Raw genomic sequence first — 12180 nt, 5'->3', positions numbered from 1 at the left:
TAAGATATATAAAATAAATAAAAAATCAAGTCGTGTTTAATTAAGACATATATAAAATGGGTTGATCTAATTTATATCTCAAATAATTATTCATGTGAATAAATTAGTTGGCCAACTGTTTAACAATACTTACTATTCAATGGTAAACATAAATGAGATAGAGTAGGTTTCTTGTGAAACGATCTTACGAATTTTTATCTGTGAAACGGGTCAATCCTACCGATATTCACAATAAAAAATAATATTCTTAGCATAAAACGTAATATTTTTTCATAGATGACTCAAATAAAATATCTGTCTCATAAAATACGACTGTATCACAAAAATTTTTGTCAATAAGATAATAATCGCAGCAAGCAGCGAGTCATTTTTCCGTGTGGGCCCCACATGTTTATTTAGGGGGGATTTATGCCCTAAAATAAAATGCAATATGAGACGAATTCGCAATAATCAAATTTTCGTGCACCGATGAAGCTCAGCTCTGTGCTCCAACTCCATGGGTATCAATCTATCTATCACGCGATTCATTGTTTGTGTTTCGATGATGGCCGATAACCTGATTAATGGTTTCTTTTTCGGGATTGGAATGTGATTTCCTAAGCTGTTAATTATTTATGTTGTTTGAGAGTTACGTTCCAGTTCTTCAGCTTTTGGTGCGTGTAATTAGCTTAATTTCTTTTTTCATTCACTAGTTTGCAATGGCAAGTTAACGATGAGGAAAGGCACGTGGTTATCTGGATTTTAAATGCCATTTTTTTCTCTCTTTTCACAAGTAATTTTGAGATGTTGACGTTGTTATGTCTTGGAATTATTTGACGACTTAATGAAAAGCGCTGATCTTGCATTACTTTACTGTTTTTATTTTTTCTCTGACTTGGGTAATTTACATTCTCCTGTGTATTATTTGAAGCTAGAATGTAGGAGCTGTTTTCTTCTTCCTTTTTTTTTCCCCCTTTTTTGGAATTCTGAGGATGTTTGTTTTAAGTGTTGTTTAGTGTGATGATACAAGGGGGACGTTGGTAGAGAGAATCCAAGTGGCGATGGAGTGCAACAGAGATGAAGCTGCTAGAGCGAAAGAAATCGCTGAGAGGAAGTTTGCAGCAAAGGACATTAAGGGGGCAAAAAAATTTGCTCTGAAGGCTAGGAGTTTATATCCTGAACTAGACGGCATTTCCCAAATGTTGATGACTCTTGAGATCTATCTTTGTGCTGAAGAGAAGAAAATACAAGAAGAATGTGACTGGTATGGTGTGCTCGGTGTGAATCCTTTCGCTGATGATGATACCATAAGAAAACAGTATAGGAAACTTGCTCTCCTCCTTCATCCTGACAAAAACAGATTCATTGGGGCTGAAGGGGCGTTTCAACTTGTATCGCAAGCCTGGAATTTACTTTCAGATAAGTCCAAGAGAATAGCATACGATAGGAGGTATGGTGTGGCATTCCAGCAAATAAATCAGTCTATGAAGGTAGATCCTTTAACGCCAATGCAAAATGGGTTCTACAAATTTGCAAAAACTGTAGCTTCTCTGCCAAGGGATCCAAATTGCAGTTCTAATAAGATGAATAAGATTCCTAAGGATAATTCTGGTAACAGGAATGGGGGGATTCCGAAGGATACTTTTCATAGCAGGGATGGGGTTACAAAGGGAAATAATGCTATCAAGAGGAACCTCTCTTCTGATCCTCCCCCATCTCTCAAGGAGCGTCACACATTTTGGACGGTCTGTGATCGTTGTAGGATGCAATATGAATATCTCAGAGTGTATCTCAAACACCATCTTCTTTGCCCCAATTGCCATGAGGCCTACTTTGCCATTGAAATCGAGCCTCCATCTAGCCGTTGCTCCAAGAGATCGTCGTCTCAGTCTGCCAATTCTAAGGTGTGGAAAAATTCAAGCTATCAGGGAAGTAGTGCCCTGCGAAAAAACTCAGTCGCTACTGATACAGGAACTCCAGGGTTCTGTCGCAATAACGAATCCGATCATTGTAACTTCCAGTGGGCTCCTTTCTCTGAGTCGACAGGTTCTGCTACTGCTTTTCAAGCAGCAAATATGGTTAAGCAGGCTTATGAGAAAGTTAAAAAGGAAAGGCAGAAAACACAGGCTGCCACAAGAAGAGGGGAGACATTGCGAGGAAAGAATCTTGCATCAAAAAGACCAGTGGGTGCTGAAATCTCTGGCCGTTCTGATGCTGTGAAGAGGAGAAAAGGTGTTGACAGCTTTGGTAATAGCATGGAGAGTACAAAACATGGGATCTGTGAAACTAGAACCATTCGGGTCACAGATGTCTCTGTTGTCAAACAGGGGACCTTGAAGAAACACACAAGCAATCATTTACTAATGGAGAAGGGTCGTGAGGAAATACTTAAGAAACTAAACGAACACATGCCAGATAACATGATGAATCCAGTTGCTGAGGAGGTTCATGAAAGTACCAAAGGAAATGGCATGGCAAACACAAACAATGGTAGTTGTATGCATGTTGCTAAGTCATGTAAGTCAATCGAAACTAACAGTCGAGTCCCTCTAAATAAACTACGTTATAGTAATTCAGGTCCTTCTAGGGAACAGGTCGAGCAAATGTTGGTTAGTGTTCCTGACCCCGATTTTCATGATTTTGACAAAGACAGAACAGTGCAATGTTTCAGAGACAACCAAGTATGGGCCGTGTATGATGATGATGATGGAATGCCGAGGCATTATACCATGATTCACAGTGTGATATCTCTAAATCCATTCAAGATGAGGCTGAGTTGGCTAAATTCTATGACCAACGATGGACTGGGGCATGTAAATTGGTTTATCAATGGCTTTTCTAGAACATGTGGGGAATTTAGAACTGGTAGACATGACATCTGTACCTCTTTGGACTGTTTCTCACACAACATGCGATTTGTAAAATGCACTCCAGAGACCATCCAAATATATCCTCAGAGAGGTGACGTTTGGGCTTTGTACAGGAATTGGTCCTCTGATTGGAATGAGCTCACTGAAGATGAAGTAATACACAAATACGACATGGTGGAAGTACTTGAAGACTATGTTGACGAATATGGTGTTATTGTTGTTCCCTTAGTTAAAGTCTTTGGGTTTAAAGCCGTTTTCCATCAGCATTTTGATCCAGATAAAATACGTAGAATCCCAATGGAAGAAATGTCTCGGTTTTCTCATCAAGTGCCGTCCAACTTGCTCACAGGTAAAGAAGGAACAAAGATTCTGAAGGGTTGTCGTGAGCTAGATCCTGCATCTATTCCGTTAGAAATTCTTCAAGCATTGTCAGAAATAGAAGGAATCAACTTTCTGGAGATTGACAAGGACAGTGAGTCTGTGAAGGAAGTTGATTGTGATGGAAATTCTGACACCAATATGGTGGATGGAGGAGTTTCTCAAATTAAGGGAACTGAACTTCTCTCGGAGAATGAAGGGTGAACTAAATCATCATGAAAATGGACACATGGATAACTCTTTGGAGGTCAGAAGCTCACGAGGACAAAACTTATTCATAGATGGATGCATTGAGAATACCCAGTTAACCAACATATGGACATGGTTTAGAATATCAAATCTATGCAGAGAAATAGTTGAAATGGTATTCTTGAACTTCAAATGTTGTTGAAGTATAGTGCATTTGCCATTTTCTTGGAATTGTTCGAAGTTGCCTCAAGATTAATGTAGGAAATTACGAGGATGTTTGTACGCAGATTTTTTTTAGGGTAAGAGCTAGGCATATGTATGAAAGGTTGGATTTTCACTTCATGGATGAACGCTTCAGTGCAGAACAAGATACCCTCTTGCCACAATAGTCGAGCAGATTAATCTGTCACAAAACCAACTCACAAGGCCACAACTTCAAATATGAGCATCTATGTTTTTCACCTGTCAACAGGTCTGTAGGTCTTTAATTTCCGCAGCAGCAGGGTTGATTTATGGTTAGTTTGTGTAATCTCCTTAGAGCACTGAACTGTGTTGATTCTCAGTTCGAGTGTCATCTGTATGTCTGAATTGAACTTATTGTTTATTTTTATTTTCTTTTACTTTTTCGATTCATACAAGAGATCGAAGTTTTATCTTCTGGCTATTAGAGCTATGGGGCCGAGCTTGGTTCGTGGTTTGGGCAGGAAGACGATCAGCCAGGGCATTTGCCGCATTTCTTAGGTGACATTTGTCATGGATTATACATGTGCGAAATATTCAAAATTGATGCATCATAAATATTTCATTATCATAACAGATATAGTTTGGAATACAATGAACAATTGAATAAAGGGCGAATGTATGTTTAGCAATACGAGTAGATACTTGTCCATTGAAAAACTTGGATACCGTTTGTTTTTGTCAACTTTGTTCGAGGCAAATGACTCTAACAGACTTATGTAACTGTACCATACGCAGCTCCTTCGTTTTTGAACAAAGTTGTAAGTCATGACTTCTTGTCCGATGATATGTTAATAGAACCCATTTTAATGCAATTTCAGGCAACATAGCGAGACAATTGTAGGGTATAGTGCCATTGACATATATATTTTCTTTCTTTGGTTGGTTCTGAATGTTGAGTCGAAATAGGACTTAACAGTCGCAATTAAAAACTAGCTAGAATCTAATGTCGTTAAATAATTATCAAAATGTAAAATCTCATTTATGCTACTTCATGTCTGAATAGCATAGCAAGATGTTAGTGACATCCAGTTGCTTGCTATTCTATGTTTGCTGCATGCAATAATAATTTTATTTCCTTCTCTTATTTTTGAAATTATTAGCAAGCGTTTATTTAACATATATATAGCTTAGTTTTAGTTTAGCTTAGTCTGTTGGTTGGCTAATTGGTAATTAGTTTTTCAGTTGATCAATCATGAGAAATTCCTCATCTTGCTCTTCTCTCCCTACGCTAAATATGGTATCAGAGAGCTCGCCTCTCGCATCGCTCATTGATTGAATCGAAGTGCTCGTGACGATCGATTTCTCTTTGGATTTGACGATCAAGCTCTGGCTTATTTCTTCGATCGGTTTCTCCTTACGGCGATTGCACCAACTACTGCTACTAATTATTCTCTGAGTCCATACTATCTGCATCACTCCGATGGTCTAGGACTTGTCCTCGTTTCTCAATTACTGGCCAGAGATAACTTTGCCTCGGGCTATGATTATAGCTCTCTCTATGAAGAATAAATCGAGGTTTGTAGATGGATCAATTCCGAAGCCTAATGGTATCGCCTCTTGTGATCTTCATGGATTCTTAATTCTGTTTCGAAAGAAATATCCGCTAGCATCATATTTGCAGACTCGACCTTTAATATTTGGGAGGACCTCAAAGATCGATTTTAGCAGAGCAATGGCCCAAGGATATTTCAACTAAAGGCGTGAGTTGATCATCCACCGTCAGGGCCAAACCTCTGTGAGTATCTTCACGAAGCTTAAGACTATTTGGGAAGAATTAAGCAATTTCAGACCTCATTGTGCTTGTGCAAATTGTTGTGAGGGAATTAAGAAACTTGAATCACATCATCATATATATGGATTACGTCCTAGCGTTTTTTATGGGGCTCAACGAGTCATTTTCCCAAGTAAGGAGTCAAATTCTTTTAATTGATCCCCTCTCTTCCATCAACCAAGTTTTCTCCATGATAATTCAAGAAGAGAGGCATCGAAAAATTGGTTCGCAAAATACACATACATATTCTTTTGATGAAATGGCATTTGCGGTTAAGGGTGAACAGACTAAGTTCACAGCTGTTGGAGTGGGATATGGAGCCAAAAGTGAGCACAACAAATTCTCCAACTCCAAGTATCATCTGAAAGGACGACCTTTCTGCCCTGTTTGAAACATTCATTGTCATACTATGGACACGTTACAAGCTACATGGATATCCTAAGCCAAAACCTCGGAACACTTTTCCGAATCAAACCGCTCCAATCAATCAAATTCGTCTGAGACTTAGATTAATCTTGTTGACAACAATGAAATTTTTTTTCCACAATCTGGGCAATAACCAATATAATTAACTAATGGCTATGTTTGCCAACCATTTGTCTTCTGCCATGACCAAGCCACAAGTTGACTCTGGTCCGTCTCATTCTACATGTACATTTTTTCCATTTCTGTACCACATTCATTGATGTCTTCGCCGTGCTGGATTGTGGATTCAGGAGCCTCACGACATATTTGCTCAAACATTAAGGACTTTATTTCCATAAGGCCTCTCCAGAATTCGGTAGTCACATTGTCAAACCATGCCCATATTGATGTCAAATCATGTGGAGATGTCAAGATAAATGATAATATGATTCTCCAAGATGTTTTGTTCGTTCCAGATTCATTGTGCATACTAGTTTTTTCCATGATCAGTTTACAATCCAGAATCTCAATCTCAAGAGAGGATTGGCAAGGGTAGATGAATGGACGATCTGTGTGTTCTTGAAACAGCCTCGCCTTGTGAGTTTGCAGCAAATACCATCATTGTTCAAGTGTGGCATAATCGTCTACGACATCCTTCCAAGAAGATTCTGGAGTGCTTAAAAGGTCACACACACTGTAAAAAAATTGTTTATTGATCCATGCTATATTTGTCCTTTAGAGGAAAAAAAAAAAGATTACATTTTGTTTCGAATCATCATGATGTGTCTTCATTTCCCTTTGACTCGATACATTTTGATGTATGAGGACTTTTTAGTACTTCTACTATACATGATCAATGATATTTTCTTACACTTGTTGATGATTATACACGTTTTACTTGGGTGTTTCTTCTCTAAAACAAATCTGATGCAACACACATTTTCTCACGGTTCTATGCAATGATTGAGATGCAGTTTAATAGCAAGATTAAAGCTTTTAGGACTCACAATGCAAAAGAATTAGCTTTCAATGAACAAAGGGAATGGTACATCAATTTTCTTGTGTACAAAGACCGGAACAAAATTCAGTAGTTAAAAGAAAACATCATCACCTGTTGAACGTGGAGGATCCTTGTATTTCCAGTCTCGAGTTCCTATCAAATTTTGGGGTGAATGTGTTAAAACTGCTACATTCTTGGTAAATAGAACACCTTCTCCCTGGGTTGATCACAAGACACCATATGAGCTCTTACTCAACTCTCAAGGTGTTTGGCTGCTTGGGGTTTGCTTCTACCCTTCCTTTTCCTAGACTTAAGTTTCAAGCGCGAGCTAATATGTGTTTCTACTTGGGCTACTTTCCAGACATGAAGGGATATAAGTTATATGACATCCAGAACTCGGAGATTTTTGTATCACAGGACGTGGTGTTTTATGAAAACACTTTTCCATTTCATTCTATTGTTGCATCAGAAAACTTAATAGAATTTTTTCATGACCCCTGCTTCCCAAATCAACAATTGAAACAGTTTCTCCAGTGGATGAGCATCCTCAGAATGTAGAAATACTCGAGAATTCATTGGATCGGCAGATTGTAGAAGCATCCATTCAGTCCGAACCCCAACCTATACCAGTTCGAAGTTCTTCCAGGACATCTCAGCCTCCGTCTTATCTTAGGTGTTACCATTGTAATATGCTACTGAATTCATGCTCTTCTTCTCAAGCCTTATATCCTTTAAGTGATTGCCTATCCTATTACTCTCGATCACAACAGCATAAAGCCTTTGCCCTAAACATTTCCACACAATTTGAACATAAGTTCTATCATGAGGCTAGTATCCACAATGGAGGATGCTATGAAATAAGAGCTTTTGGCCTTGGAAGACAATTGCTCATGGTCTGTTGTGCCATTGCCTCTTGGCAAGCATACCATTGGTTTTCTTTGGGTTTCAAAATCAAATATGCTTTGAAAGGGTCTGTCGATCGCCGCAAAGTTCGTCTAGTGGCTAAAGGTTATACCCAACAAGAGGGTGTTGATTTCTTTGAGACATTCTCACATGTTGCCAAACTTTCTACTGTCAAAATCCTTTTGGCACTTGTTGCTATTAACGCCTGACATTTAGTTCAGCTAGATATCAACAATGATTTTCTTAATGGTGATTTATTTGAGGAAGTATATATGGATTTGCCACTCGGTTATTCAAATAAACACATTTCAAATTCTGCATCAAATCTCTTGGTATGTAAGCTGCACAAATCAAGCCTCTCGGCAATGGTACTCTAAGTTCTCTCACTCTCTTCTTAGCTTTGGTTTTGTTCAACCCAAATCAGATTATATCTTGTTTACTAAAGGAACAGACTTTTCATCTGTCGCATTAATGGTTTATGTTGACGACATTTTCATTGTTGGACCATCTCAATCTGTCATTGACTCTCAAATCTTTCTTGAAGACTTGGTTTAAGTTGAAGGATTTAAGGTCCTTAAAATACTTTATCGGGATGGAGATTGCTCAGTCAAGGAATGACATTTGTTTGTGCCAACGCCAGTTTATTCGAGAAAAGATAATCGTTGGCTTGATCAAAATTCTTCCTATCAGATCAAACTTGCAACTCGCCAACATATTCACCAAACCTCTTCCATCTCCTTCACTCCCAGGGTTCTTGTCCTAGATGGCCATTAAAGACATATATAGTCCATATTGAGGGGACATATTAGCAAGCATTTATAGCTTAGTTTTAGCTAGTCTGTTGGTTGGTTGGTTATTACTTGATGTATATATATCTGTACAAACTAATTGGTAGTTAGTTTTTCAGTTAATCAATCATGAGAAATTCCCCATATTGCTTTCTCTTTCTGCACTCAAGAGAAAGGGATCAATAAAATCGAAGATGAGCAGAGAGCAGCTACAACAACTCAAAAGAAGGTTCCTACGCTTCATCTTAAACCTTATCTTGCTTTCCCCTATGTCCCAATGACATTTATTTATTATTGAAAATATTAGTGTATTCAATCTCTAGTTTAGAAAATTTTGAAAAATTCTTAACTGTCTCGAAATTTTCTTTTCTCAGAAAAATGCTCAAAATTCATGAGTTATTGATACTCTGATGTTTGAGTCCCCTTCCTTGTTCTTTATACCCACGTATATGCGAAATTTACGTACGAAACCGATTCATTTGTTTAATGTTTATAGAAAAAATCGCGAAATATTTCATACATAAATATCTCATAGAAGCCCTCTTTTACAAATTGTTTGTGTTTGTATTGACCAAACCATTTATAAAAAATTTCATCTAGAAAGGGATAGTAGGGCCTTTAATGCTACATAACCCTAGTGGGCCTACATAATAGGTATCGCCCGATTTTATTTTTATGTATACGGCCACTATAGCTTAATAACATAAACATATATTGTTGCACACAAAAACTCTTATAAAATAATATAATGAGTTAATTTTATAAGACAAATTCTCAATTCGACATAATTTATGAAAAATATTATTTATTACTTTTCAAGTTAGTTATGAGTTGGGCCAACTCGTTTCACGGATATAAACCAATATGACCGTATCACAAGAGACATATTCATCCTTGCAAGAGTAAGTCTTGACATGTTATAAAACAACTCCTTGTGCACTTAAAGAATTTAAGACAATATCTAGATTTTCAATTTTTTTAAGAATATAATATCTATATTATGTTTTTGAATGCACATAATTTATTGATTTAGAGAGAATTTGGAAAGCTGCAGTTCAGAAAATTCTTAAATAAGTCCAAATTTTAAAATTCATTTATTAACGTTTGAATAAATTTTGAAGTGCTCATATTTATTATATTTTAAATAGAGGTAGAAACAGATAAATAAACCCAGAAATTCTAGTCTTAAAAAACGCTCTTTTAAAAAATAATTAAAACAGCTTTGGTAGGCAAACAATTAAACAATATTTTTTTAAAAAAAACCGCTTTTAGTCAATTTACTTCTCCAACCATTGCTTTCATTGTGTTTTAAAAAAAAAATCATCTAGAAAGTGAGGGTAGGCCTTTAAAAAATGCTTTATTGTTTTTTCGAAGTAAAAGTTCATACATTTCATTAAAAAAATTGATAATATGGTTTATAGTGTATATTTAAATAAAAATTTAAAACGCATTTTAAATATACCAAAAATCTTGATAAAAATGTAAAAATTAGATATTCACTAAAATTATACGGTTCTTTTATAATGATTTGAAGTCGGTTCATGCTACAATTTTCGATCTGGAACGAAACTGAAATCACGAACAGGTTGTTAAAAAGGTTATGTGAGTTGTCTCGACGTAACTCTTTCGACGCTCAAACCATAAGTATAATGATAAAGATAGCTAATGGCGGGCGCTACCAACATTTGAATACAGTGAATGAATAAACCTGATAAAATTGAGGGGATCACACGTGTAGGATGAAGGACTACATACCTATAAAACATATCTTTCTTATGGTCATCGGATACCTTCTCAAGCCGGGAGCTCGCCCTCATCGGAGGAATCAACGACTAGCAGGCGAACTGCACACATCCGCTCCTTTATGGCGGTCTTGTTTTTCCTAGTTTAACACATCGCATCTCAACCCACTTTATTCTTAACCCACCTCTCAAGTTCTTACTCCTTGACGCTCTCAATTTAGATTATCAAGAGATAATCACTCATATGCTATAAGCGAGCTCCACACCCCGGCAACAATGCTTTCCTAGACTCTTTATTGCCCAGATAAACGATCATCGTCTCATCTGCTTACTTTCTTTAACATTTAGAAATGGGCTTGGTTCGCAAAAAATTATCATTACATAAGTAAAAATAATCGATTTGTATTGAAAATATTTCACAAATTGACAATATAGAAATGAAACATTAATTTCAAAACACGAATTCAATGTTAATTAAATTTTTTTGGGTAAAAAAATGAACATTGTAAGAAAAAAAGAGCACACAGTTCCACTGGTTCCCATAACTAAGAGCAACTCCAACGCTGCGCCAAAATGATGTAAAACACCATTTTGGCGCAGCTTTCAAGCTCCAATGGGCCCCTGCTATTTCACCAAATAGCGCAGCCCCTCTTCCCCTGCGCCAAATTTGGCGCATGGGAGACCCTTGCGCCAATTTGGCGCAAGGAGTCATTTTTTTTTAATTTTATTTTTTAAATTTTTTAAATGTNAAAAATTAATATAACAATACAATTCATAACTAAAATGAAAAGATAATTGAAATACAAATGCAATTTTAAACACATAATTTAAATACAAATACAAATACAAACACAAAAAAATTAATTATAATTATATTAGAAAATTTATAAAAATATTTCTAGTTTTTTATTTTATTTTTGACATTTTTAACTCTCGTAAATATATAATTGATAAAATATCAGAAAAACCAACAACAAAATTTTGAAATTAAAATTACAATACCCAATTAAAAGATAACAGTGAGAATAAAAACATAAAAATGACAAACAAGGTAGATGATCAATAATCTCCTAAATTAGATCCCAATCCTCCAAAATCACCAAAATATTTCCAAAATGTGTCATTTTCGTGTTGTCCATGTTCTTCATTTCTTTTTTTTCAAAATTTTGGCTCATTCCTTTCGAACAATCTCGCGCATTTCAGGATCACCTATCGTGCTTAAATCCATGTACAAAACTTTATTCAGCACGTGCTTGGAAGAAACATCATTTACATGATATAATGACAGCATGTATTATAATGCACAATATGATTATCGAAGATGAACGTGACCTTAGCGCACCCATTGAATATATGAGAGAAGCACCAACTCCGGATGTAGAAATGATTGTTGATGAGAATATCAGATTTCAAGAATTTCTTGCTCGATATAAAAGGATAAAAGACAAAGATGCTCACTATGCACTACGAAATGCTTTAATTGATCATTTGTGGGAAGAATATAGTTGTTCAGATGTTTGAATTTGGATTCATATTAAGTTCCAAAAATAAATTATCTGTATTAAAATTATGTCAATTTTAATAATGAAGCATTTGTATTAATTCGTATTATAAATATTAGAGTTAATATATATAAGAATCAAATAAATAAATTTAACTATTAATAAAAATAAAATTATAATTATAATACTAATATTAACATTAATTATAATTATATTGTTAAATTTATAAATAAATAGTAAACAAAAAGAATATTCTAGGAATATACTTTTTAGTGTAAATGAGTTGGAGATGAATGTTATATTTGATGCAGAAACTGCATTATTTTGATGAAGTTTCTGCACCAAAATAGATTTATGGGTTGGAGATGACCTAAAAAAACAAAAATGCTCCTGGATCTGTCCTCTTTTAC

At 35.8% G+C, this 12180-nt stretch overlaps 1 protein-coding gene across 2 annotated transcripts; it reads left to right on the top strand.

Annotated features, from left to right (window-relative positions):
* Window positions 1-390: 390 nt before the first annotated feature.
* LOC140978593 (uncharacterized) lies at window positions 391-4054 on the top strand. 2 transcript variants are annotated; one of them, XM_073443776.1, is made up of 2 exons: window positions 391-500; window positions 996-4054. In XM_073443776.1, exon 2 carries the CDS (start codon window positions 1041-1043, stop codon window positions 3429-3431), a length of 2391 nt encoding a protein of 796 aa, XP_073299877.1. In that variant the 5' UTR covers window positions 391-500; window positions 996-1040; the 3' UTR covers window positions 3432-4054. The 2 variants fall into 2 exon arrangements, with proteins under 2 accessions (XP_073299877.1, XP_073299878.1); XM_073443777.1 differs by having other exon boundaries at window positions 406-500; window positions 986-4054.
* The last annotated feature ends 8126 nt before the right edge of the window (window positions 4055-12180 follow it).

The sequence above is a fragment of the Primulina huaijiensis genome, chromosome 6 (genome assembly GCF_012295235.1).
Source record: "Primulina huaijiensis isolate GDHJ02 chromosome 6, ASM1229523v2, whole genome shotgun sequence".
NCBI lineage: Eukaryota > Viridiplantae > Streptophyta > Magnoliopsida > Lamiales > Gesneriaceae > Primulina > Primulina huaijiensis.
This window is presented reverse-complemented; position numbering and strand designations above follow the sequence as displayed.